This window comes from Lipophrys pholis (assembly GCF_963383615.2).
Source record: "Lipophrys pholis genome assembly, chromosome: 15".
Lineage (NCBI taxonomy): Eukaryota > Metazoa > Chordata > Actinopteri > Blenniiformes > Blenniidae > Lipophrys > Lipophrys pholis.
The window spans coordinates 10,109,648-10,135,670 of record NC_137642.1 but is presented as its reverse complement, the minus strand read 5'-3'; the positions used below and the strand labels follow the sequence as shown (position 1 = coordinate 10,135,670).

Sequence of the window (26,023 nt, the reverse complement as noted above, 5' to 3'; positions counted from 1 at the left end):
ATAAAGATGTAACGTTATACATTTGTTTATGGTCCTATGGAAAGAAATATTAGGTGGTACTTTACCTGAGGAAAATGTCTCCAGACAGTTAAATGTAAAGTGAATCTCAACCGTATAGCACCAGATTTTGTATCACTCTATAAAAGGGACAATTCTGTAAATCTGCAAAAAATGTCTAGATTTTAAATTAAAACATTTCTTTCTTCTTATTGAAAGAAATCGGGCATTACTGGAGTAATCCGGATCTAACTTTATACATTTATACATTTTTCATATCCAGTGGATTATTTTATTTCATGTAATCAAATTTGGATTGAGAGATTAATGTGTTCTTCAAAAAAAAAAATAACACTGACCTAATGACATTGCTGTAGGTAGATGTGCTCGTGTGTGCGCGAAGCCCCGAGGGCTCAGTGAAACATGAATAAAAAATCCTCTCTGGTGTTTTCTTTTTTTTTTTCTTCTTCTTCTTCTTCTTCTTTTTTCATGTCCAGGTGGGCAGGCAATAAGGCTTGACAGAAGATGCGACGAGGGTGGTGGCTCGTCAGATGGCTGGGGACAGGAATGGCAATCCTCTCTTTGCTAACCCACAGCTGGGGCCAGGACCAAAACACAGAAGGTATGAGCAGCCAGCTCTGAGACGAACCCCCCCCCGGGCCTCCCTCTTTTCAGTTTACAGTAACTTGCACTGCCAAGTGAAAAATTGTGGTACCGGGGGCCAGCATGTTGGGGGTGTTTTTGGTTTACAAAAGCATGACACAATTGTACAGGTGGGGGCCATTTAGCTGGACACCTTGTTTCATAGGTTCCTATGTTTTTGGCGAATTATCGAAAGTTCAGATTACTCCAAACTTCAATAACAGTTAAGGAAGATCTGAGTGCATAACACATCAGTGCAAATAACTTTTCTTCCTCCATATTCTTGCCACGAATGAAATTAGAGACTCTTTTAAAAAGTTGTTATTCAAAGAGAGGATATGAATCAAGCTTTGTCCCTGTGAACTGATCATAGTAGGATAATTCTCTTTGTAGTTTAATGTGTAAGTTCCCACATTACATTGAGAATTGTAGGTCACTGAGTTTGTAGGTGCTGGTCATGAATGAAATGCAGTCACAATCTTTAAACATTTTGCTACACGCACATGCACACACACACACACGGTTCAGTACATGCCTGTGTGGCGAAATTATGATTGAGGTCAATTTTACTTCCCCTTTTCCCAACCCAGTTCCCTCTTTTCTTTTAATCCTGCTTCCGAGGGTACCTTGAACAAGTGATATAGTCAGAAGCATTTTAAAGAAGGGTATTATTTCTACTTATGGAAATAGGATTTTATTGAAACATTTTTACATGGGCTTATATAGTATCATTCTAGCAGAGAAGATTAGAGATGACTTCCTTTTTTAATGCTGTCTGAACATTTGAAAGAGTACCTTGTGGTTTCCCTTTTGGACCAACTCTCACGCTGAGGCTCTGACCGCATTAATAGATGAGTGTTTCCGTGTGGAGTGAGGAACCGGTGACCCAGAACATGCCAGCTGTGGAGCTCCAGACCAGCTCACTGGAGTACGAGTTGTGGATAATTACTTTTTCTGACAGCTTTTTTACACAACAAATGTTCTGTTCATTTCTTGACATGTATTTATAGATATGTGTGTGATGGTGTTGCTTGACCTGTGGTTCTTTAAGTTCACTGGTTTTCAGTTAAAATGTTGTTTTTTGGAAACCTGTGTCGACTTGAGGAAACGTGATCTTGTAACATTCTCTGCTTTCAGTTATGATTCATTATTACAGAAAGTTTAGTTGTTTCTGAGGAGCATTTGAAAGATGCTTTTCATGTGCTGTGCGACTCCACAATTTTTGAGGCACCGGCGTTTGATACTTTTCGCAGTGTTAAAATCCAGCACTGTCTCTGAGAAATCTTACTTCTAATTAGCTACACAATCCTTACCTCTTTCCCTGGAGCCCTCTCCACTGCCTCCAAGACAAGCGTTCCGATCTTTAATTTAAAAAACAAAGAAAAAGAAACATTTTGATATATTATATTTTGAACATTAATTCAGTCAAAGAAAATTGAATAAAAAATGACTAGGTGGAAGGAAAACTTCTTACTTTTCCATTCGGTACTAACAAAGTGTGCAAGTTAGTGTCATATCATATTTTCTGCCATGACCAACTTAATGAAACCACCCAACAAAACAATTTTCCCTTTAATTCAAAACCATGCAGCATCACAGTGATGACACCCCTGTGAAGCCAGATTGTGAAAGCTGGAGCTTTTAATTAAGAAGCAAGGGCCTTTGATTGTAGATTCTCAACTATTCATTATATGCTAGAAAGTGTGCAAACATACTTTTGACAACTGCAGAGCAGTTGCGCCTCTCCTCTGATCTCCGGCCCGCCTCCCACAAGGTGGGCCCAGACCTCAAGGTAGGAACCACCGACCTACATCCTGAAATATTTGGCTTGTAATTAAATACCCAGATGTTGGCATCTCTCCCAAACAGTTGGTGATGACCTTAATATCTCTCAAGACTTTATACATGTGGGGGAAACACGTTTTATATTTTTTTTTATTTTTGCCTACAATGATCTCACCAGGTCATCATGGAGTTAAAAAATCAAAAAGATAATATTTTAAGTTGATATGTCAATGTGAGTGTTTATTGCCAAAAGAGAAAGGGAAAAAAAATACTTATTTATATACACACAGTAAAAACCTCAGATGTAGGGATGCCCTAAAATCCAAGGGCAAGTGTCCCCTGAAGGCATCTGTTCTCTCTTTGAAGGGACAGGTCACGAGGAGAAATTGTAGGACCAGTTGATATTGAACGAACCAAACACCAAATATGTTTTGGTTATTTAAAAGCACATAACTGAAGCGATACAAGATGTGTACAATATAAATACATATATATACATATGTATATAACCCTAATAAGATTTAATTTACTTCAGGGACCACATACAGTCCAGTTTCTCCTTGGGTGGACGAGACTCGTAAAATATTGCTATGATAACCTTTAAATTTACACTTCAAAGTTTTTCTTTGTTGTGGTCACAGTGGATGTAATGAAACTGTCTATATTTTTGCAAGACTAAACCGTTAGTACTGAATGACTACAATCTCAACATAAACTCAATTTTAATGAAACATTCTGGTGCAAAATACAATGAAATGTCAAAAAACACTTGTATAAATCCTATATAACCACTTTGCTTGGTGGGATTGTGGAACCAGATTAGAGCATCTTGCGGTCAGTTTGGGGCGGGTAACCGCGCAGCCCAAATTTTGCGACCGTGCGATCTGTGTGCGCAGACTGCGCATGCGCCAGAGTCCGCTCCTACCTTCAATAATGACACAGGAAAGTCACAGAATAAGAACAAAATAGTCTGCCAAGAAAACTTTTCCAGCATGTTTTCAGCACTTCAGCAATATAACTTTTCAAATTGTGCTATTTCATTTTGGTGCTGCACAAAGTGAAGCCTCTTTTCTTTTTAGAACTATTAGTGCTATGGTGTTTCTTACCAGGAAAAAAAAATAAAAAATCTATTCCCTTTATCTCTGTGTTCAGTTTGAGCTTTGGTATCAGAGCGGCTGCCTGATTGACCAGTGCTGCATAAGCAGAGGAGGCAAAGGCGAAACGCCAATGCAAACTTGTACAACACAACACATCCTACGATTTTAATTAAAACTGCATAATGGATTTGCCACTTTTAAGACTTAAGGTTATTAGACAGCTAAGGCACTGTAAAGACCTTGCAAAAAAAGAGGCTGTGTCTATCTGGGATACTCTGCCTTTGTCCATAGTCATCTATGATTGGCTTCAGCGCCCTTGGACCTGAGGTAAGATAATGAATCTTACAGCACTACTGCTTGTGCATACCTGACCTCATAATGTATTGACAGCTCCCAGAACTATATTAGAGTTGCTACGGTCCGAAGGTTAAGGGTACTGTTGTTGAAGGGTGCAGGTGCCGTTGTTGCCTCCCCTTGCCACTCGTTGTCACCCGGGAATGATCTTGATTTGATCAGGGATTTTCACCCTCCTCGACAACACATCCTTCATCTTCTCACTCATAAATCTTCCTGCTCTGCCCACTTCAAAGCGTCCTTGGGTTTTGATTCTGTCAACTGATTTGTTCTGTCTGTCAAATGAAAATAGAAACCACAGGTTTCAGATGACACAGAGCTGGAGAGAGATGTCACATTTTCTTTGATGGACATCACAGTCCAGGCATTTTCTAGATCATAAATGATAATTGTTATTGTTCTAATTATATGAATGTAGACACGGTGTTAGAAAACAGGGTTATTCTTTTTTTAGATTTTTTTGTGATTTTGCCAACAAATAATATATTTTCAATGATGGAAAAGAAAGCTTTGAACAGTTGATGTTGTTGTTCCTGCTCAAATGAGTGCATTCATGCCTTTTTGTAATTAATCCTGTTAATTATGATTTTGACCCATACATGTTATTGTGTCTGACTATCAGCTTCTATTAATAAACTGATGGAACAATAACTGGAGTTGAAACGACAGGTAGCATTTACCAAATAAAACAGAGATGGCCTTCTTCAGAAACAAAAATGGCTAATTAGGACAGTTTTAAATTATTGGAAGAGGTCTGATGTTCTAGTGCACAAAAACATATTTGTGGTTTAGATAATTGGTTTGAAAAAATGTCTCTCCCCACTATAATATTGACAGTAGAGAAGAAAATGTGATACAGCCTGACCAACTCAACTCAATTCACACAGCCCGTTTCCCTCCCTTTGCTGCTTTCATTTTTCATTAATAGTCCTTTCTTCCATATGCCATCCTTTCATGTTCTCCTTACTATGCAGCAACTGACTCTGCATGTGCTGTAACCTTAAATGGCTCCCACCAAAAAAGGACCATGCTCAACAATACATGCAAACCCTGCATGAACATTTGTCAATCTGTGGCAGAGTGAAGACCAGCATGCATCAGTTCAACAAATGGTAATGAAAGGTCAAACTTAAGTCCACAGCACAGAGGGCAGATGTAGACTGCCCATACCTCCAAATCCCTCTGTCACTGGCTCCAGATGTCACACAAATGCATGTATGCATGGACATGCTCGGTTGTATTTGTGTCTCTGTGGCTGTGTGCTGTGAGGTGTGGATTACTATTGTCAATGTGCCAGCGGACGGCTCTGCCATGTGACTCAAGTCTTCCGTCTTCTCACGTAGTATTTCCATCCCCTCTGCTCGTTACCTTCTCTCCCCATCTGCACAAACTCTTCTGACCCACAATTGTTTATCTATTTTTGGGATTGTCTGATTATGGGCCAGATGTGCATACTGTGTCTGGCTGCAGCAGAAGCCAGTGGAGGGGGGATGGGGGGTGGGAGCAGTGGAGTGACAGAGGGAAGGGGTTTTAATCTGCTCGCCAGTAGGCTGTAATCAGGCTCCGGGCAGCAGAAGAAGGGAGGGGAGTGCACTCTTGGTAAGACTGGGCCCCACACTGCCTGTGATCTCTACCAACAGGCCCATCTTCCAGCTCAGTACGTGAGCATGTGTCTGTTGAACTGTTCACCGGGAGTGTGATTGCAACCTTTGCCCTGCTGTCTGTGTGGTTAACCTCACAGGGAGATGGAAAGGCAACAATGAGGGAACTGTCTGAAGAAGAGAAGGAGAGTACGTCTCCAAGGGATTACGTATCAGTGAGGTAATCTCTCTTCTCCCTTGCATCATTATCCCCTAATAAATGACATGATGCCACAGTATTTCAATAGGGTTACAAACCTTACTGTTGCCTCTCCATTTCTTAATATTTCATATGGTAGAGTTATTCATTTGCTATAAAGGGGACTGCAGACACAATTACAGCGAGAAGTCCCACAGAGGAGCCAACACTGCTAATGATTTGTAAGGAAAGAGAGAGATTTGGAGAGAGTCCGCCAGTGATTGCATTGCTTCTGTCCAACATTGACACAGCACAAGAAGCAGCACAGCCTGTCTCTAGATTGATTTAGCTTATTTTTCTCTCATGTAAGAGAATAGCGAATGCCCTTGCGTGAGGAAGAGGGTGAGCAGCAAATTCTGGTCTTCCGCAAAACAGTACTGGCTCATAGATTCCCGACTATTGTTTTACTTTGTGTTTTTGGACAGAATCGGCTGAATAACAGCCAGAACGAGCTGCTGTGATGCTCATTGTGTTGCAACTACTTTAGATCTGGTATCTCAGGGAAGTGTACTGGCATCACATAAAAGCTGAAACAGTCCCTTGTCTGTATATAATGAAAAAAAATCAGTTCAAGCTACATTTCTAACAGGCCAGAAATACAGCAGGTTTCCCATAAACTTGTGACTGTGTTAGCAGAAAGTTTTCAGCTTTGTCAGTTTTTATCTTTTTTCGTTTGTGTGCGTTTTACTTTTGGAAAAAAAAAAACACCAATAATAATCTATAAAACAATCAGACTCAAACTATACATAATGTGAAAAAAGCCACCATGCATTCTCTATCCTCTTTTGATTAACTTAAGGTCGGTTGACACTAACTGATCACAGCTGACTTGTGGGCAAGGGCGTTGTAGACCATGTGCAGGTCCCCAATCCATCACAGGACAAATGCAGAGAGATGGACAATCACACACCCTCAATCACACCCACCAGCAATTTAGAGTAAAACAATTGAACTCAAACACTTGTCTCTGGACTCTGAGAAGAAATTGGAATAGTCAGAGAAAGCCCACACCTGCACAGGGAAACCATGCAAACTCTGCATGGGAAAGCAGCCAAGCCTGGACTCATACCAAACATTGCAGCCCAATATATGTAAATGCAGATACGACAATGTGGTGTGGCTGTATTTGTTCTCATGTCTCCGTTGTGGGTTAAGAGTGAGCAGTTGCCATAAGTCATAAAGTGAGTGAAGAAATAACCAGAATTCTCTTTTTAAGTTGATCACAATGACCGTATTCTCTGAAAACATTTAGAAACTGGATAATAGACCTTACTTTTTTCTAAAAGCATGTTTGAGAGGCAACAGCTGTGAACACACCAGCAGTTACAACTAATTTGAGAAAGGGAGCAACAAAACAGAATAAAACACAATAGGCGGGATGGTGGTGACTTTGAGTTCTAGGTTATCCCCGATGTGTGTGAGAAAGCAGCAGGCATGTGCCAAGAGCATTAGTGAACACGTTTGCGAATTTATTTGTGAAAACATTTCTTAATCATCATCTGCTTTTTACAAGAATCAAGTGTTTATTCATTATTAACTCTACTCAAGTGGTTATGGAAAGTAGGTATACTGAGCGTGGTATATGAAGCAGGGTTAGTGACATAGCGCTCTCCTTATAATAAACAAGTGTATGATATTTTAGTTCTCTGAATTACAGTCAAGAGTCAAAGATGATACGATGTGTTCTCAAATAAAGGTTTACCTCTTCAGATTGCTGACACTATTAGAGTTTACATTTTTGAAATGTGTTATTTGTAACTTCAAGTGGTAAAAAGTACAGTAAACTTGGATTCATGCATACTTGGAGCACAACTATTGATACATTGGTCAAAATCTACTAAATATACTCAAGTGGAAATACTGTTGAGTCATAATAGAAAGTTAATACATAATACAAGTTGAAAAAAAACCCTAGAGTTCTCCTTTAAAAACAACTACTCAAAGTATTCTGTGCTTTTTAAGGACTTTTTTTCCCCCCAATTGCATTAATTTAGCCATGTCAAGTTCTAATGTTTCTAATATATTTATCAGACAAGTAAAAGGGTATAAGAACAGTAATTTATTTCAGTTTATTAAACAAATGTAGGGTTAAATGCAGAATTAAGTTTTTAAAGAGAAGACAGTTATTGGCTACAAAATGTAGATGAAAAAAGATCAAATATTAATTCAATTTGCGGGACTGCTCGGCGACGACAATGTTAAATGTAACTCTTACATGTCTAAGTCTGTTTCATTGTGTAAACTCTACTTAAGTGTATGTAAAATTACTTTCATTCATTCTGTACACTGTGCAGTCCACCAGAGTGCCTCATCAGATGAAAAAGAAGTATTTGTAATATTTATTATTACAGCAATGAAACTTAATCTGAACTGTTCTACACACTGTAGCGTAGAGTGCTCAGATCTAATGTGTGCTCATAAGCAACCATTACATGGCAATGTGTTTCACTGGACAGCTGCCCTTTGTCCCTCTCACCGTCCTCTGCCAGGCCCTGCTGGACTGTCCACTACCCCCCCCCCCCCCCCCCCCCCCCCCCCCCTCCTCCACTGCACTGGACACATATCATGCAAAATAAGCTCTTATCAATCCAGAGGGGAAATTAAAACAGTGTGTTTGCTCTGTCTCCACTCATCCCTGCTCTGGGCCCTCTGTGACTCCAGGGATTAGTCATAACTCTGACCTTCAACCTTGAAGGTTTTTTTTCCCCATAAATGGATACTTGTCAAACTGGAGGTCAGCAGACGATCCAGACACATCTTTCCCTCAGGATGACCATGTGGGCTGCGGCTGAAAGAGGGGAGATTATTTCTTCAAGATTTTCTTTTTCTTGCCTGAACACCTTCCCATAGGTTCTGTCACGGATTCCCCTACCCTTGCACACTCTCTGGTATTTATATGAAAGGGCAGAGGCATTTATTGTTGCATATGGACATACAGTATGAAACATTTTACGATAAGGGGAACCTTGTGTTGGGCTGGCAGTGTGCCACCCATCTAAAGGATGAAAAATGAGTTCCTACTTTCCTCTTCATTGCTTTTGCTCTTTCTCAATAATCTTTCCCACTCTCTTTTCTCTCCATCCTTTACTTTTTCTGACACTTTTTAATGACTAGCCACATCTGAACCGAGCAGGCGTATTTCACAGCAATTTCTGTTGTGATGTACATTTCTTAGATATCCATTTGGGATGTCCATGGCGCTTTGTAAATTTTTAAGTAAGGGGCCACTGAATTGATTGAGACAGTGCAGCTCCCTCGACCACATTCCTTGTTAGGTCAGTTGTCCTTTAAAGTCTGTCTTTTTTTCTTTCTATTTTTTCCTTTTTTTGAGCGCTCCACTCCCAGGGAGCAGCAGTGTGATTTATTGGTTGCTTAAAAGGGGCTTTTGCAGATGAAGCCACAGGAAAGCACAAGCTATTGAATCGAGTGGCAGGTAAAAATGCCTTTTGAAACTAAATGTCACCGAGTGGAATTCATCTCATCGGTGCCATGTACCAATCGATGGGCTGCCTGGTAGATAGACCCAAATTGCTTGTGGTTTCCCAGCAACTGTCTGATTTGGAAATTATAATATACAAACATTTTTATAGGCACATGAAATGAAAGTATAGCAAAATGCAGGAACAGTCTACTCGTGTAGGACTGACTGTAACTACAGAGATGGGCCTTTTACTAGCTGCTGATCCTGGTGCCATGATGAAGTTCAGACATGTAGATATAAAGAACAAACAAAAAGCAAGTGTAGATAGATACACAGTTAAAGGCACTTTATTTATTATCCCTACAGCTATAGTGTAAATAGTCATGTCTGATGTGACACATCCTTAGGTGGTAAGGTGAAAAGGAGACATAATCACAACAATCAAAAAGAGCAGATATGATGCAAAGAAAAAGGTTTATTGAACACAAAATCTAGTACAACTGTGGAGGAGGTCGGGACAAAGGGATTGTGCCAATCGAAATGATAGAAATACAATAAAACCAGGCCCCACGCTCTCTGAACTAATAGAACCAAAACCCGAACAAACATCTGACTCACTTATCTGTCAAAAAAGAGCTTAAACCAAAGGTATTTACAGAAGTGGCACCAACCAGATACCCTAGTGTGTCATATATATATACACAAAGAGAATAAGCTGTAATGAAAATTTACAAGATGCTCCATCTTACCTAAGTTGAGGCCTCACACCAGAAACTGCTACAAACTACAAACAAATGACTCCACTGAGCTCCACACACACAGCAGCAGCTCCAGCGAGTAGAGAGGATAATCCAATGACGAAGCCCCTGATCTCTGCAGGGACGGCCCTTTTATAGAGAGGACTGTTGGACGTGATTGACCAGTCTAGAAAGGGACAAAATCCACAGGTGCAGGCCAATTACGCGGATGACTCCTGTAGAGTAGACAGAGGATGTTGGGGAGAGAGGAAAGCCGGGAGTAAAAACACACCCGCAAGCAAGGCATGCATGCAGGCATGAAACATCTGGAAATGAGTAGGAAAAAGCAAAACTTGATCCTACCCCTCCTTCAATATCTCATTTTACTTTTTAATATGTTCCTTAATCCTATAAAGCTCTTTTTTTAAATTCCACTGCCGACAACATTCACCCAGTAGTTATTTATTTCAACCACACCTAATTTTCAGTTTCATACATGCATACATACATAAATATTTGCATACAACCTACAACATTAATGTGCATAAATACAAAACACATATACAAACTGAGTGTTCATAAAAGGGTACCCAGCTCTGCCACGACACAGCCCGAGCCACAGTTCCACTCACTCCACACCCAAGATGAATGACAAGATTGATTTACAAACCCAACACAATGTTCGCCATCCCGCCACCTCACCACCACCAAGTACCAAGCCCATTTCCAACCCCTGTCTTAGATTGATGCAGTTTACCAAATTAAAGTAAAGTAATCTTGCAAAGTAACTAGATCTTGGTCCTGTGCAGCAATTTAAGTGACAGGTTACAGTGTAGGTTACCGCACACCCACTTAAAAATCTACCATTGAAAGGCAGGATTACAATAAACCTACAAAAAAAAATAAAAATCAGCCCTCATCAACATTCATAGTCATACTCGACTCCAGCCTTTGACAACTTTAATAATTGCAGACTGTTGAAAAAAAAAAATGCACCACCAAAATGAGTGTTACGTGCATGTACAGGGATATAATCAAATTACACACATAATGTAAGATTTGTACCTCACCAAATATGCCTCTCGTTTCATTTATTTTTTCCATAAAGTACCCCACCCTCCAACTGTCTACATACAGATAATTCAGTAATGCATGAGAAGACTATAAAAACATAAACCACCATTTCACACAATATAATTCCTCCACACGCTAAAATGAATACAGAGTAGTGATCCTTATTAACCCTTAAATTCCTATCCTGACACTGCTGGCAGGATGTAATGTGCATATTTTTCATGATAGAAACTCACAGGCTAAAGAAGAGTACAGACTTTATTGATCCTCGCGGGGAAATTCACTCTCTGCATTCAACCCATCTCATTCATAGTTACCGGTAACCTTAACCATACCTACTCGCAACAGTGGGGTCAAAGGTCTTGCTCGAGGACCCACAGTCGTGATCTGTCAGCAATGGGATTCCAGTTCTTCAAACTCTGGGTCACTGAAGCCCCTACCTGTTTATGACATCTAAATATTGTTAAAACTACCCGAAATCTGAGAAATGGAGCTCAGCATAATCGTATGATCCTCCCATCATAGACGAGATTAACCAGTGTGTCACAGATTTCTCATTTGGGAGTTTCTCAGTGCCGAGAGAAACTCATAGCAATGGTGAATAACTACCAGACATTAAAAGTTGAAATTTTCTTGGAAGAATAGATAAAAGCACTAACTCATTGCAGATTCCTTGAAATTTCCACAGCCGTGGAAATCTATCCTGGCAGCCTGAATATAATACTAACCATGGGAGGGTAATGACACTACATAAGAAGATCATGTCAGAAAGTATCTCAAAAGCAACCACGATGCCACTCGAAAGAGAACATTCAACAAGACACGTTTTATTATTGTATTTGTTTTGTCCGATGAGTTCTCCTCAGCACTCAACCCTTTGTAAAATGGAACGATTCAGCAGAAAACAGAGGGTTGTTTTCTTCCATCATTCCACAAATTGATTGAGGCTCGCTTGCAATCAGGTTCTTCCGCCCGATTTCTCAACCAGTCAAACAGTAATTATTTTGTAATTGAAGTTTTACAATTTCCAGTCAACGTTGTTAGGTTGATTAGTGAGAAGTGAATGATCTCCAGTTGAAGTGAGAGCAAATTACTCCAAGGTCAAAATTAGAAGACTTTAATTGTCTTTGGATCAGGACTTTGAAGTGTACAGTGCCCTGATTTCTTTTCCGACTGTAATCAACATTTGTTTGGAACCAAGAGCTCATGAAAGTAGTGTTTTATGAGAGTCATGTACAGGTGACCTGGATGCTGTAACAAGAAGTCAAAATTGAATAACATTTATGAAGCGAAAAACAAGCAGATTAACTACAAAATATTCGCACATCAGAATACATCCAACACAGCAATACATACAAAAGTATTTGGGAAGCTTAAACAACAATGTTATTTTTTGAAGTGATGCCAAATTAAGAGCAATGTCTTTTTGAGACTGTGATGACCTGACGGGAAGTTGGCGATAGAGTGAACCCCCCCCCCCACACACACACACACACACCCACACCCACACCCACACCCATACGCACACGAACACGCACGCACGCACACACAGTGCTTCCTCAACACTCATTTAGGAGTGGCGGGCCGCTGAAAGGTCATCATACATGAGCAAAACAATTACCAGCAGATGCAGAGGGCAGGAACTTCACACATCATAGAGGACATGTCCTTGTGAATACTCCGATAAACTACAGATAACTATCCCGAAAAGAGCAGACATCTACTGAGCGGTGTACACTGTTAACACATGGGTGCTGCACAGAGTAACCTCCCCTCCCCCCATCCCTGGAGGCTGCCCCTGCTGCTGAAAGAAAATACTAGAGGAAACACTGATTTTTCAGGATATGCGCGTGTGTGTGTGTGTGTGTGTGTGTGTGTGTGTGTGTGTGTGTGTGTGTGTGTGTGTGTGTGTGTGTGTGTGTGTGTGTGTGTGTGTGTGTGTGTGTGTGTGTGTGTGTGTGTGTGTGTGTGTGTGTGTGTGTGTTTCTGAGAATTTTCCAATTTCAGCTGAAAAGAGTTTGTGAATCAAGATATTCTTGGCAAATTAACCCAGCTGAGTTCACTTTATTCTTATCAGAGTCTGAATGCCAGTCAGCTCTGCCTTTTACGTGTCTGCCAATCATTATGTGTGTGAATCACTTGACCCTGCTCATATCAAGTGTGGTCGTGAACTGTCATGACTGTTTACAGCAGTGGGTTCACAACAGAGACTGTTCAGCATGACTCACAGTATATGGTAAATGGAGTCTACTTATATAGTGCATTAAGACTGCTTCTACAGCCTTTTTGCACTTCAACACACACATACACATACACACACATACACACACACACACACACACACACACACACACACACACACACACACACACACACACACACGCCCGGACCAACGATAAGTCATTTGTGGCAAATTGATGTTGGCTGTCTTGCTCAAATAGATAGGCGGAGATGGGATTCAAACCACCAATTGGAATATATTTTATACACATTTTGCCTGAGCCCAACATACAAACAATGGTTGTGTTTATTTCAGCCCTCAACCAGTCACAGCAACGTACAAAATAATGAAAGGAAGCTTTTGTATGAGTTTGTATAAAAAAAAAGAAAAAGACAAAGTTGAAAATAAAAGTGCTCCATATGTATGTCTGCAGTGGACTGCTGCCTTCTAGAACACTGGCTTTCTTTCGGAATGATATTGATTTGTACATGCCTTTGTCAAGTGCGAGTGCTTTATTAGTGCGCACAACACCTATACTGGCTTTTTATAATGCAGCCGTAACCTCACATCTCAAAATAAGTTTCAAAACAACATGCCTTCAGTTGCTAAAGGTGGTTCCAGTTAAACAACTGCAAAGCCCAAATCAAAACGTTTACCAGAGCTCAGTACCTGAAGGCCCCATGCTGCTTCACATCCTTCTCTGAGTGGTGCAATCAGCTGTATCCTTTGTCTCGCTCTCAGGCTTGTCTTTTATTTTGTTTCACTGGTTTCCATTGTATGTAAGTGCAACAAACTTCTTTTCAACAAAGACGCAATCATTTCTTGTTCAATGCTAAAATACATGACTTTTAGAATAATCACTTCGATTTTCTCTCATAACTCCTCACATCAGATATTTGCACTAAAGGCAACATGTTTGCTGCCAATAATATTTATATTTTCACAGTATCCTTTAAAAAGCTTGATTTTCCGAATAAGTCTTAAAGCTGTCTTTTCACGTCACCGTTTATTTGATCTATTTGCACGTTTCTGTTTATATTGCTATGTGTCTTAAACCAAACATTGACTTCTTGGCTTGGCTTGGTCAGGACTTGTGAAATTGATAAATTAATGTAAAAGTTGTTCTCTGGATCATGTTTTTTTTGTATGTGTGGGGCTTTTGGAGTTGTTGATGGAAAAAGTGAATTGCCCAGAAAACACATTTCGTGATCCATCATTATACTGAAAGCTTGACACGGACAGTCATCAGAGAATATAACCCACCGCTCAATGGTCTAAATGTGTAAGGAATGTGGGATCGTTTATATTTTGTGATGAACACAACTGATCAGAGGGTTTTGCTGTTTTTCTATGCATGTGTGTTCATTCACATGTGTTTGAGTGCAACATCTGTTTGTGCTGTGATCGCAACATGGAGCTGTTATCACTGCGGAGAGAGGTGGTCTTCTTCATCTCGGCTTGGTTCTGCCTTTTGTCTTTTGTCTTTGCGACTACCACTTAAAGCCACACATGCGGACCGGCAGCTGCAGACACACGTGCACGCGCAATTTGTCTTGAACACACATCTTCAAAACAAACAAAACCGATTCTCTGTGATCCCTTTTAAAAGATTCACAAAATGAGTGCAAGTAACTTTTATCACACATACACATGCAGATGCGCATGCACAAACGCACGCGCTCCCACTCCCCCACTCCTGCTTCACACAGTGAAGAGTCTCTCTGAGCAGATTTGCATACTTATTTTGATGTTGCTTGTTGTTTATGTCTCGGATTGAGAGGTATGACCCACTTGCTCTGTTCATTTTGTCGCTATTAAAGGAAACCCCTTTTTACTTCGCCAGACTGGTACAGGTTTTCTAATTGCCAGACAACAATGAAACTCTGCAGATCAACAGTGAGTGCACCTCAGAAATTAACGGTGCACGATGTGCCAATACTTGTTGCTCGAGGAGGAATTCAGATCAGGAAGGGTTGCGCATGCCTTTAAACACTATTTTTAAGGCAGACACTGGATCTTCACAGTGGCAGTCGCATAAGCAGCAAACCCAAGATGCATTAAAACAAAAGATGTAAATCTCAGCTTTGCTACTCTTAATAACTTTCATTTGGATCTTAAGATTAAGTGAAATGAGAAAGGGAAAGAAAAAAAAAAGTTTACAAATGCAGCTGTAAGAAATGCCTGAGACATTACCTACCATAGCCTCTAGTTTACATTTAATTGGCAATGATTTTGTGTATCTGCGCTTTGAGAACACTCTTGATAAAATAAAATGCCGCAGTATCACATCCGACTGTTGTTATTCCTAATTTTGGTACCCTTTGAGACCAGCACATTAGTGAACGCTCACAGGCATGCTTATTTAATGAGGAGGGTATCCACTGCTTGATACCTGGCAACAGGTGGATGGTTGGCCAACCTGAGTCAGACAACACAGGGTGGGTGTGTGTGTGTGTGTGTGTGTGTGTGTGTATGTGTGTGTGTGTGTGTGTGTGTGTGTGTGTGTGTGTGTGTGTGTGTGTGTGTGTGTGTGTGTGTGTGTGTGTGTGTGTGTGTGTGTGTGTGTGAAACAAAAATCCACTGGCTGCTGATGTGGTGTCACTTCTTCCATCTCTGATTACAGGTAATGTAAGACAACACTGCCTGATGGCAAGCTGTTTGAGAATCATTCTCTTAGAAGTCAGGGATGAGTAATTTGAACGAGAGAATGAAAAGTATTCTAAATAACTAATGGATAACTCCATGCTTTTTTGTTTCTTTTCCGAGCGCACATATCTACTAGTTTTACACGCAGGAAAGGTTTGAATCCCTCAATATATTCATGGTCACGTTGCACCTCAGTGAGGTCAGACACTCTACTAATGTCTTTTTCGGCAGGATCTTTAGTATATATTACCAGTTTCTCTTCTCACTAATGTGTCTGAAAGCTCTTCTTTTTGTCTAATTATGTATTTTCCTTCTTCCCTAATTTCAGAACCTCTCTTTTAACTGACTTATGCTCCTTTCTATTTTTTTTTTTTCTTCTTTCACGCTTCTGCTCTGTTTCCCTTTGGCTACACTAACCTCAGACTGGCAGTATGAGGGTAAGAGGGCACGCATATGTTATCTGTTTTCCCTATTTAGATTATCGTGTTCCGTATTCTATCCTCTACCACTTCCCTCCACCTCGCTCCCATCGAAAGACGTTTAATCCCAAACTTCCAGCTGCCTCGCCTGTTCAGTAAGAGCAGAGTCTCTTCCGTTTCTCTCATCTCCTCCTCCACCACCTCTCTGGCTGCCCCATCTGGTGCTGTCTGTCAAGCTGCCATTACCTGTGTCCCATGTGTTCCCACCATCAACCTGCTGTGACCTCCATCTGTGAAGCCACTCTCGCCAGTGCTCTGCTTAGGATGTTGCCACATGCTTTCGCCACCCTGTTTGTCTGGTGTCACTAACGTACAGTCCATTTCTGCTGATGTTTCTACTCCGGCAGTCATTTATGCCACCTGCTGTACAGCGATGCAGCACTTTGACAGCAGCTTATCTCATGTAATGAACACTGAAGCAACATTTTTAGAGTCATCTTCTCGGATCATTGATCCAGTAAAAAACAATTTTCCGAACGTTTTATGTTTTGTATAACAGCAGTGTCTTCAGTGTAATTCAGACCTACATTGAAGTGCTTCATCCGATAGTCTGATAATATTTCTTTTTAAGTATGGTTTGCTTTAAAAATCCATTTTTACCTCTAATAGGTGGGAAGGTAAAAACTATTTTTACTTTAAAGTGTAATCACTCTGGTGGCATAATTCAATCTTGTTTGCTGTATGCTTCCACAGACATTTTCACCAGCCAGTCCAATTATATAAACCAACTGCATGTTAATGTCGTACGTTTTGTGACAGGGCTTTTGCTCTCATGGGATTATTGTGTTGGTATTAATGCTAACATCTGCGAGCTAATAAGCACTTATTAGAAATAGAATTTACGCTCTACACTGGCGAGAAAATTCTGTTTTGCACACAATATTGAAAACCTTTTGCAAGAAGACAGAGGTCTTTGGCACATACTGCATTCATATTTCATTGGAATTTTATTACAGTTAGTTTTTTGGACTGAGGCTATGGTCCGTTTTCATTCATTCATTCATTCATTCATTCATTCATTCATTCATTCATTTATCTATTTATGTAACCACTGTATAACAATATTAACACTTCTAGAAATGATATTTAGTAGCATTTATTTTCAAACAATAGTAGAAACCTTTTACCTTTTATAGTAGACCAGGTGATTGTATTGCTGCTTTGCAGTTATGCAATTATACAGTGGCACAAAGCCCATTGATTATTTACAAAACTACAAGAACGATTCTTTTAATTTAATTCCCTTCTTTTTTTTTTCCATGCAGAGTGTAAGCTGTCTCGACCAGGCCCCCCTGCGACTATTGTGACCATTGATGAGGAAAGCCCCAACGGTATGTACCCTACCAGGTGCCCAGGCATGATGTAATGTTTGAGTAAAAATGTCTTGAGGTGCTCTTCGAATGGACTTGCGTGTTAACTGAAAAAAAATACACATAATAAAAACTAAAACAACAACAAAAAAACTCTAAATAAATGGCTGCGGCTCATTTCTTGACACATCTGCTTGTTTTGAAGCAACATGGTTCCAACAAAATTTTCCTTTTGTTTTGTTATTCACCTGTGGGGCTGGGTTGCCACTACTCCCACCTCACGTTATACTCCAGTTTCTTCTGCGCTTAAGTGGATTAACCTGTTGGGATTGTTTTTGTAAGTATTACTTTTGTAGTGTTTTTTATATATATATATATATAATGTATGCGTGTGTGTGTGTATGAAACACTACAAAAGCAACACTTACAAAAGCATTTTTTTTTGGTCACATTTTTTGTCAAACACATCGTTTGTTCTCTCAGGGCAAAGCGGATATGTGAATGTGCATGCATGTTTCGGGGACTGCAGATGGCATTTGGCATACAGATGTGATGTGAGGTTCCATTAATGAGTTGTCTGCTCCCTGTGCAGGTTGTATTTAGTGTCGTATACTTGTGCTACAGCAGCGCGGGAATCACTGAAGCATAGAGCAGAAATGCCGCACTCGAGTGGGTCAGGTTAAGCTTTTCGTATTTTTTTTTTTATCTTCATCTCTTTTTCTTCCTCATTCTTTTGCTGGCTTCTCCGTCACCTGCACCCACTTTTCATCTGTCTCTACTTTTTCTCTTTTCTTCCCTTTCCTTTGTGACTCTTTACTATGAGTTTCCGAGTGTAATGAGTGTTTGCCATTTGCCTTTTCTTTTTGAAGAGTACATGCAGATGTATGAGTCTTAAGGGCTGCTTGAAAAGAAGCTATATGTTAATTGGGGGTATGAGATAAGCTTTTCTCTTAAAGGAACAGGTGTGTGTTTGTCTCCCGTCACTTTCCCCTTCAGATATTAGTACTGCAGGTTAACAGAGTTTAATAACCAGCTCCCACTACAGATGGCATTTTACAGATGCTTCCCTTCTCCGCAATACTGTATGCACTCTGGGCACTGCTTTGTGGGTGGCAGTGTATCTCCCAGAAATGAATTGTTTGTGCACATTTGCATGCGCCTTATGTGCATATTTGTATCCCAGGAGTATGAATGGGTGGCTCTGTGGCTGATCGGCCTGCCCATTCGTCAGAGCAATAGCCAACAATTCAGTCTGTCATACGGTTTCACCTACTCCTTCCTCTCTGTGTGTGTGTGCAGCTGTGATTTGGGGCTTTGATCGATTGCTGGGGGAATTTGTGAGATGGAGGTAGCCAAGCCTGTATCTGAAAGCCTCCCTCGCCCCACATGTACCGATGCTCTGTGTGTGAGGGATTTGCACTAATCTTCCTCATAAAGCTCTCATTTACCTGGGATATGGGTCTCTTCTGGCTTCAGCGTCCTTTTATTTATCTCCCCGTGATGAAACGGGCCAGAGCCCATGCTTCACATAATGGAATGTAAAACAGGCAACCCGCTGTTATTGACCAAAGCAATTATCCTTCTAAATGTGTTTCATCTCGTCTCTTCTGTCACACTGAAACCATACAAATGACACATAATAAGATCCCATCTTTTCCGAACATTTGCCTTTATATTCCTTCATGTCTTTGAATGGGAAACCAAACAACATAATCACCCGTCTGTCTGGCTCACTTTGTACAGGGTCAGAATAGATAGACAAATAGATATATAATTTTTGTCCCCTTGGCTTCCCAGAAGAACAAATTTAATCTCAAACACAAGAGCCTAGAAAATGTAGGGTTCCCTGAGGGAGAGGTGTGTTTCCCAGAAATATGATAATATTCACATTTGTTGAGGCGCTCTACTTTCTAAACTCATTCATTGACTATCTGGATGAAGTTATACTTGGCTCAGTTTAGAGACAATAGATGCTGGTGTGAACCACTCAGGGTTTGAATGCCTACGCTCCACCCCTGCCCTGCCCGAGTTCTGAATCCCTCCTCCAATCTGTCTGTCTGTCCTATCCTTTTCTCTCCTCTATCCCCTCACCCCAACCACAATAACAGAATGCCGCCACTTCTGAGCCTGGTTCTGCAAAGGTTTTTTCCTGCTTGAGGGAGTTTTTCCCTTCCACCATCGCTTGTGCTTGTTCTGGTGGATTTGTTTGGTGTGTCTCTGTTATAAGCACCTAGAAATGACTGTGTTGTATGTGGTGCTCTATGAATAAAGATGACTTGAATTGGATTGGTGTGGACATGGTTAACACGGCCTATTTCCTGCAGTATTTGATTTCGACTTGATATGCTTTTTTTCTTGATGGTTTTCACTTGATAAAAAAAAAAAAAGAGTCACATGGGGCGAGCAGCCCAGTTGCTCAAATGAAGCGTAACATGTTTAATTTATCTATGCTGCTGCTTCTGCAGACCCATTGACAGGTGCCAGACACAACACATGAAGTCTCACACTCTTGAAGAGTAGAGCTCGGTGAGAAGAGGAAGCTCCTTTTCTATAGGCTCCTTTGCCTGTTCAGTCCTATATATGAGCTAAATCCTAAAGCATTTAATCAGATCAGATTTCTATCTCGTAGCATGGAGCCAGATGTACAAATGGAGACCGAGGGACACAGAGTGTCTATTTCCATTGACAGAACGCTTCCTACAACTGCAGAGGGAAATCAGTGTGTCCATAAATGAGGACGCCGTCTCCCAGCTTTTATCTTGTCTCTGCAAATTCATGATTTGTATCTGCTGTTGCCTGAAGCGTGCGAGGATCCTCTCAACCCTCTACACATTGAGCAACAGCTTATAGGAAATCAGAAATGAGTGTTACTGAAGTGCTTTATTAAAGGGGGAGTCAATTTACTGTTCTTTTATGCAGTGTGCTGCCAAGGTAGCTTCACTCTAAATGCTGATACATCACGGCATTTAGATGAAGCCTGACGCCCACTTGGATGAGGCAATCAAAGTAAAAATCCTCCATAGGCAAATGATGCAAGTAATCATATAAGTCCTGCATTTGTATGCTTGACCTTAAACGATATCCACTGGTTGCACTGAATGCTAAGAAAGAAAGGAATCGATTTACATCGCGTTCACTGTAATTTTGAGATTTGCATTTCTTTCCAGCTGTTACAATTGTAGCTCTTAAAAATATGGAAGACGTGTAATAATCAATCTTTTTTTTAATTTATTTTAGTCGCTGTACTGATTTATCAAGTGGACGTTTTGCAGGTGTATCCAAATCAGTAGGTATTACAGACCGTTAAATTGACTTTCAAGTTACATGCTCCTCGATAAACTTCATGTAGCCGTTGAGTAACAGCTCCTCCAGTCTTGGAACCATGCAGCACATTTTTAATGATAATTACATCATGTTACCTTTAATAATATACCCAGAAATTTTGTATTAAGTGGTACAATATGAGGCGCTGTGTCACCTAATATGTCACTTTCCTAGTTAAAGGTATTAATAATCTGGTTGGAATTTTGTTTTTCTTGCAAGCCAGCTCTTGTCTCATCAGCACCAAAACTTTGAGCGAAGCCGCAAACCCCCAAATCCTCCCCAGGCGCTGCAGTGCAGCTGCCCTGTGCTCTTCCAGGATGGGTCACATGCAGAGGGCAAATCTGACTGCAATACTGTGTACTTGTGGGAGAGAAATAAATCTATTTCTATTTTCTATTTTCTGTCATTGTTTTAATCATACGAACAGATGATTCATTTGAAAAAACAAATGGTCTGTGTTTGAATAGATGGGTTGTTTATTCATGCTGTGATTTTATGAGTGTAACTATCAGAAAGCCCTCCAACTTCTAACACAAAGCACTCCCTGCTCCTCTATCACTTCATGCCCTCGGTTATTTCAACTACCCACACCAATCATTCTTCTGAAAGAAAGTGCCCTAGTTAGGGAGGTAACAATGCACTTTCCCTGCCTCACATTCATCGCTAAACCTCCACTGAAGTCGACCACACAAAGCTAATCAGGCAGAAAATACAGTGACAACTTCAACAGGGTCTACATGAAGACACAAAGCAACCCATTTAAAACTTCTGCATTGTTTTGGCTGTCTTTTGTCCCCGGTCTGGTGTCAGCTCTTCACTTTCAAGAGTGTATAGGTGTGTTGTTTTTAGATCCTGCGTCTGTTTTTAAGGATGACAGCGCTGGCTGCAGAGCAGTCTTGACATGACATTAAAAGATTGGCAAAGCTAAAATAATGGCGAGGAAAGAAGATATATGGTGGCATTTAATGGTCTCTCATCCGATGTGGGATGATAAGCACTCATTGAGCAGTGCAGGAGTTTCCCCTGAGCAAAATACCAAGTCCCTCGTCTGCTGGTTAGCTCGTATTCGTAGGGCTTGAAGGCATCTCCACAAAGTGGTAAATGTGTTGGTTTAAAACAATTAATGAGATGAGCAACCCCATGTGAGTGTTTTCCTTAGTCACCGAGGACTCATTAGCGCGCCTCCTTAAAGTTAACTCAATCCCTCACACCGTCTCTCCCCACCACGCTCGTCATTAGTTCAATCATGCTCTCTTTAGCTTCACTCTTCCACGTCAACAATTGGTGGGTTCAGCTTCCTTTCCATGTGTTCTTTATGTTTTCACTCATAGGCAGGGGACGTCATGTTGGGATTTTCCATGATTCTAAGATTTCAAAAATCACTTCCAATGTATAGTCAGTTTCCTTAATCAAAACTGCTATGCACATACCTGGGAACCCTCTGCTCTTCATTTTTTTAATTGGCACATGCGGGGATCTACCTTTGCATCCGAGATTTAACCCCGCAGTGTGCTCAAGGTCCAGTTAGACACCCACTAAGCCCGTAACACTGTGTCCTACTAGGATGAATCCTCAAACATGTATAGTCCCCAATGCACCTGAACTCAAACAATAGTTGTTGCCAGTGGGAGAGCAAATTGATGTATGGAGTTTTCACTGTTGCCCTGCACAAACTGCAAGGGTATAATTTGTACCCCTTTTACCAAGTTAGGTGACAAATATTGATCCTCGGATTAGGAGACGGATGAGGAAAAGGATTCCAGTGTTTGCCACAGCTGCGGAGTAATAAATACCTGCACATGCAGTTCTGCAGCTGCTTTGGAGATACCCCGGACATGTAATTATCATTCTTGCAGGTGTCTGGTGCAAGAATATTAATTGAGAAGATGCAGCTTTATCCATTTTCATCATGTAAGATAAAAATACAAAACCGGTGAAATAGGCTATGTATAAGTTTTCCTGCTCAAGGGTAACCGATGCAGTTGTCATTCACATTGGTATGGCTTACTTGTGATTATTTTATTGAGTTAATTTTACTACATTATACAGATTCCTTAGGTTCACTTTGAGCCCCAGAAACATCAAGTTGAATATAAAACTTGATGGAGGCTAATTTGTGTAGTGAAACGTCTGCCAATAATCCTTCCTACAAATGAATGTCTGCACTTTCCTATATTGATGTTTTGCTCAGAGTGCAATACTTTAGGGAAGTTGTGATGAAAAATTACTTTCAAACTGAGGTGTAGGTTTGTTGTGTCCAGCGTAGGTTTTGGTAATATTACCCAAACCTTCAGAGAAAGAGTGCAAGCAACATCTGTTCAAGATGTATGTACTATGCAATAATGTCATAACTTTGGCCTATTTCAATGTGATAAAGAAAATATTGTATTAACTTGCCAGTAATTGAAGAAAATATATAATCCATTGTTACCGCATTTTGCCAGTAATGTAATCAATTATTCCATGATTGGAGTAGTTTTAAAAATCGTGACAAAATGTTATAACTGCAGACAATTTGTAAACTGGAATGCGATTCTTGGACATAAAGGATCTTTTGCAGGTTTTGTGCAGTTTGCCCATTAAGAATAGGTATATTGAATGTGGATGGTCACAATATTCATTCATGGAGGATACAAACTCTGCAACACTTTCAACCGTGGTTTTTAAAAAAAACAACAATTTGACCATTTCATTCCATTATTGGGAAGTTATATCATTGGCCATTATTATACTGGTTGTTCCAGACGGGCCTTCAGTTCGACGCAGTGTTCCTGGGACAGAGTACGTGTTTACGTTAATCTTGTGACTTGTTAAGAGACAATAAATATATTGGCATATTTCCTCCCATTAAAAAAATGCATGCATTCAAAATCCAGATCTTGTCTTTTCCCGCCTTGTTTATTTTGAAAAGGGACATTTAACATTGGGTGGCAAATGGCTTTTAACTTTCCTGACCTCTTGCCTGTTCCCACCAGGGTTGACATAAAAACGATCCATCAGTGACCCGAGATGTTATAATTGAAAACTCACCAGATTCGCTCTGCGTTCGGTTTGCAGAGTTTCTGTCTAACTTCTGTCCAAAATAGACGTCCAACACATTCTCCAATGAGCAGAGCGCCACGTCCGACCACATGGAGGACACTCCAGAAATGTGCAGTGGTGCTTCTGGTGTAAACACAAGTTTATTTTGCAGAATAGATTAATTGAAGTGCTGCAGCAGAGCCACTCCTGGTGGAAATTGCGGGTTGTTGCCCATCTTGCTGATGCTGTTTGGAGGCTGTTGTGGATTTAACACTAAATTTTACTAACCCCGACATTAGCATGCACACTAATCCAAGGGATCCCACTTTGTCATTTGATTCATGGCACTTCGAAGGCTGAGGATGATGACTTTCAGACAGCTTACACATTTAAAATCATATTGGAAATATGTTCGGAGACTCTCACAAGGCTTGGCTCTAATTTTTGCTGATCAGTACTTTGTACATTTCTCCAATGTTTAATATGCGCAATTTAGGCGGAGTTGTAACATCTGGACAAAGAGGGGTGGAGTTACCCAAGTGGCCAATTTATTTTTGTGGAGCCGTGAATCTGTTACTCACACAAAAATGAGCACTGCTGTCTTGTGTGCAGACGCATTCGAGCATTGTGAAAAATGTGTGTCTGTGTGTGTGTATTTCAGTCCTCTTTTCTGTTGAGCTCCAGCTACAATGTTTGTGAGCGAACGATACTTGACTGGGGACCATGCACCGGTTCGTGAATTTCATAGTTTTCGTTCTGTAATTTTCTACAGATGTCTAATTAGGATTTTAACGCCCTCCGCTCCCTGTTGTACCTCTCAAAAAGACGCACACATTATGTTACTCTGCCTTATGGTACGGAAAAGTATTAGGGTCACTGAAGAAAAAAAGAAAAAAATAGAGGTTAAAAAAAAAAAAAAACCTTATGCACTTCAGAAAAAAAAGTCAAAAATCAACATTGGGATTTTATTTTTATTTTTTTTCACAAAGAAAAAATTTATTTTTTACAAAGTCCATCCATCCATCCACATGCCACTGCTTCAAAATGCATCGCAGGAGGTTTAATGAAGTGGTGAAACGATGCTTCAGAACAGCATTTAGCTTATAAACACAGTTATCATCAGTATTAGGACTTTGCAGAGACAGTGCAGCCTGCAGCATTGTTCCGTTGCGGACGTTCGTCGAGTATGAAGGACAAAGGCAGGGATCCTGGATTTGCTGATAAAATGTGTTCTTATTAATTTAGGAAATCCTGAGTAAAATCACATGTTCATAAGCAGTAAGTAACCCTACATAGTCAGAATTAAGTGATTTTATGTGATTTCACATCCACGGACAAATGATGAGGGATGGACAGACGTCTCTCTGTGAAAAAAAATAAAATCTCGACTTTGATTGTCGACTTTTTCTGAAGTGCATGAAGGCGTGCTTTTTTTTTTTTTTTTTTTACCTCCAGAAAAAAAAAAATCCTGACTTTGATTTTCAACTTTATTTTCTGAAGTGCTAGAGGTTTGTTTTTTTTTCTTCAGTGGCCCTAAAACTCTTCCATATTATAGGGCCATTGCATTGAGTCTTTTTTATTCTTTTTCTGCAGAACTCTTCTCAACTCAGCCACACACACACACACACACACACACACACACACACACACACACACACACACACACACACACACACACACACACACACACACACACACACACACACACACACACACACACAGAGGCCCCTAATCACTTCTATGATCATGTCCAGTTGGGATGATTGCAAGGTCATCAATATATAATTAGTGTGTCGCTGAAAGGAAGGGATTATAGCACAGCACCTGTTCCTTGTAGATTAGAAAGTAAAATGGGGGGGGCGGGACATCCAGTGAGGCTCAATTATGCATTATATGTAATACATTGTGACTGCTTTAGAACGTAATTCATACTTTTGTCTTGTTTATGCTCTTAACAAGCCATTATTTTTTTAGAGAAGGCAGATTATGACCAGCTCTCTCTGCCTTTTCCATATGCAGAGGGTCTTTGTTGATCAGATTCTGAGTGGCTGCAACAGCCTTTACCCCCCCCCCCCC

At 40.4% G+C, this 26,023-nt stretch overlaps 1 protein-coding gene across 1 annotated transcript in view; it reads left to right on the top strand.

Moving 5' to 3' along the window:
- Positions 1 to 522: 522 nt before the first annotated feature.
- The window catches only part of LOC308121282 (protocadherin-15-like), a gene marked incomplete at both ends in the record, with an annotated part of 142,274 nt that continues 116,773 nt past the window's right edge, over positions 523 to 26,023 (top strand). Inside the window, 3 exons of the mRNA XM_080482446.1 lie at positions 523 to 619; positions 16,236 to 16,250; positions 17,558 to 17,623. Of these exons, the coding sequence (XP_080338572.1) occupies positions 523 to 619; positions 16,236 to 16,250; positions 17,558 to 17,623 (178 nt within the window). The remainder of the gene's footprint in view (positions 620 to 16,235; positions 16,251 to 17,557; positions 17,624 to 26,023) is intronic.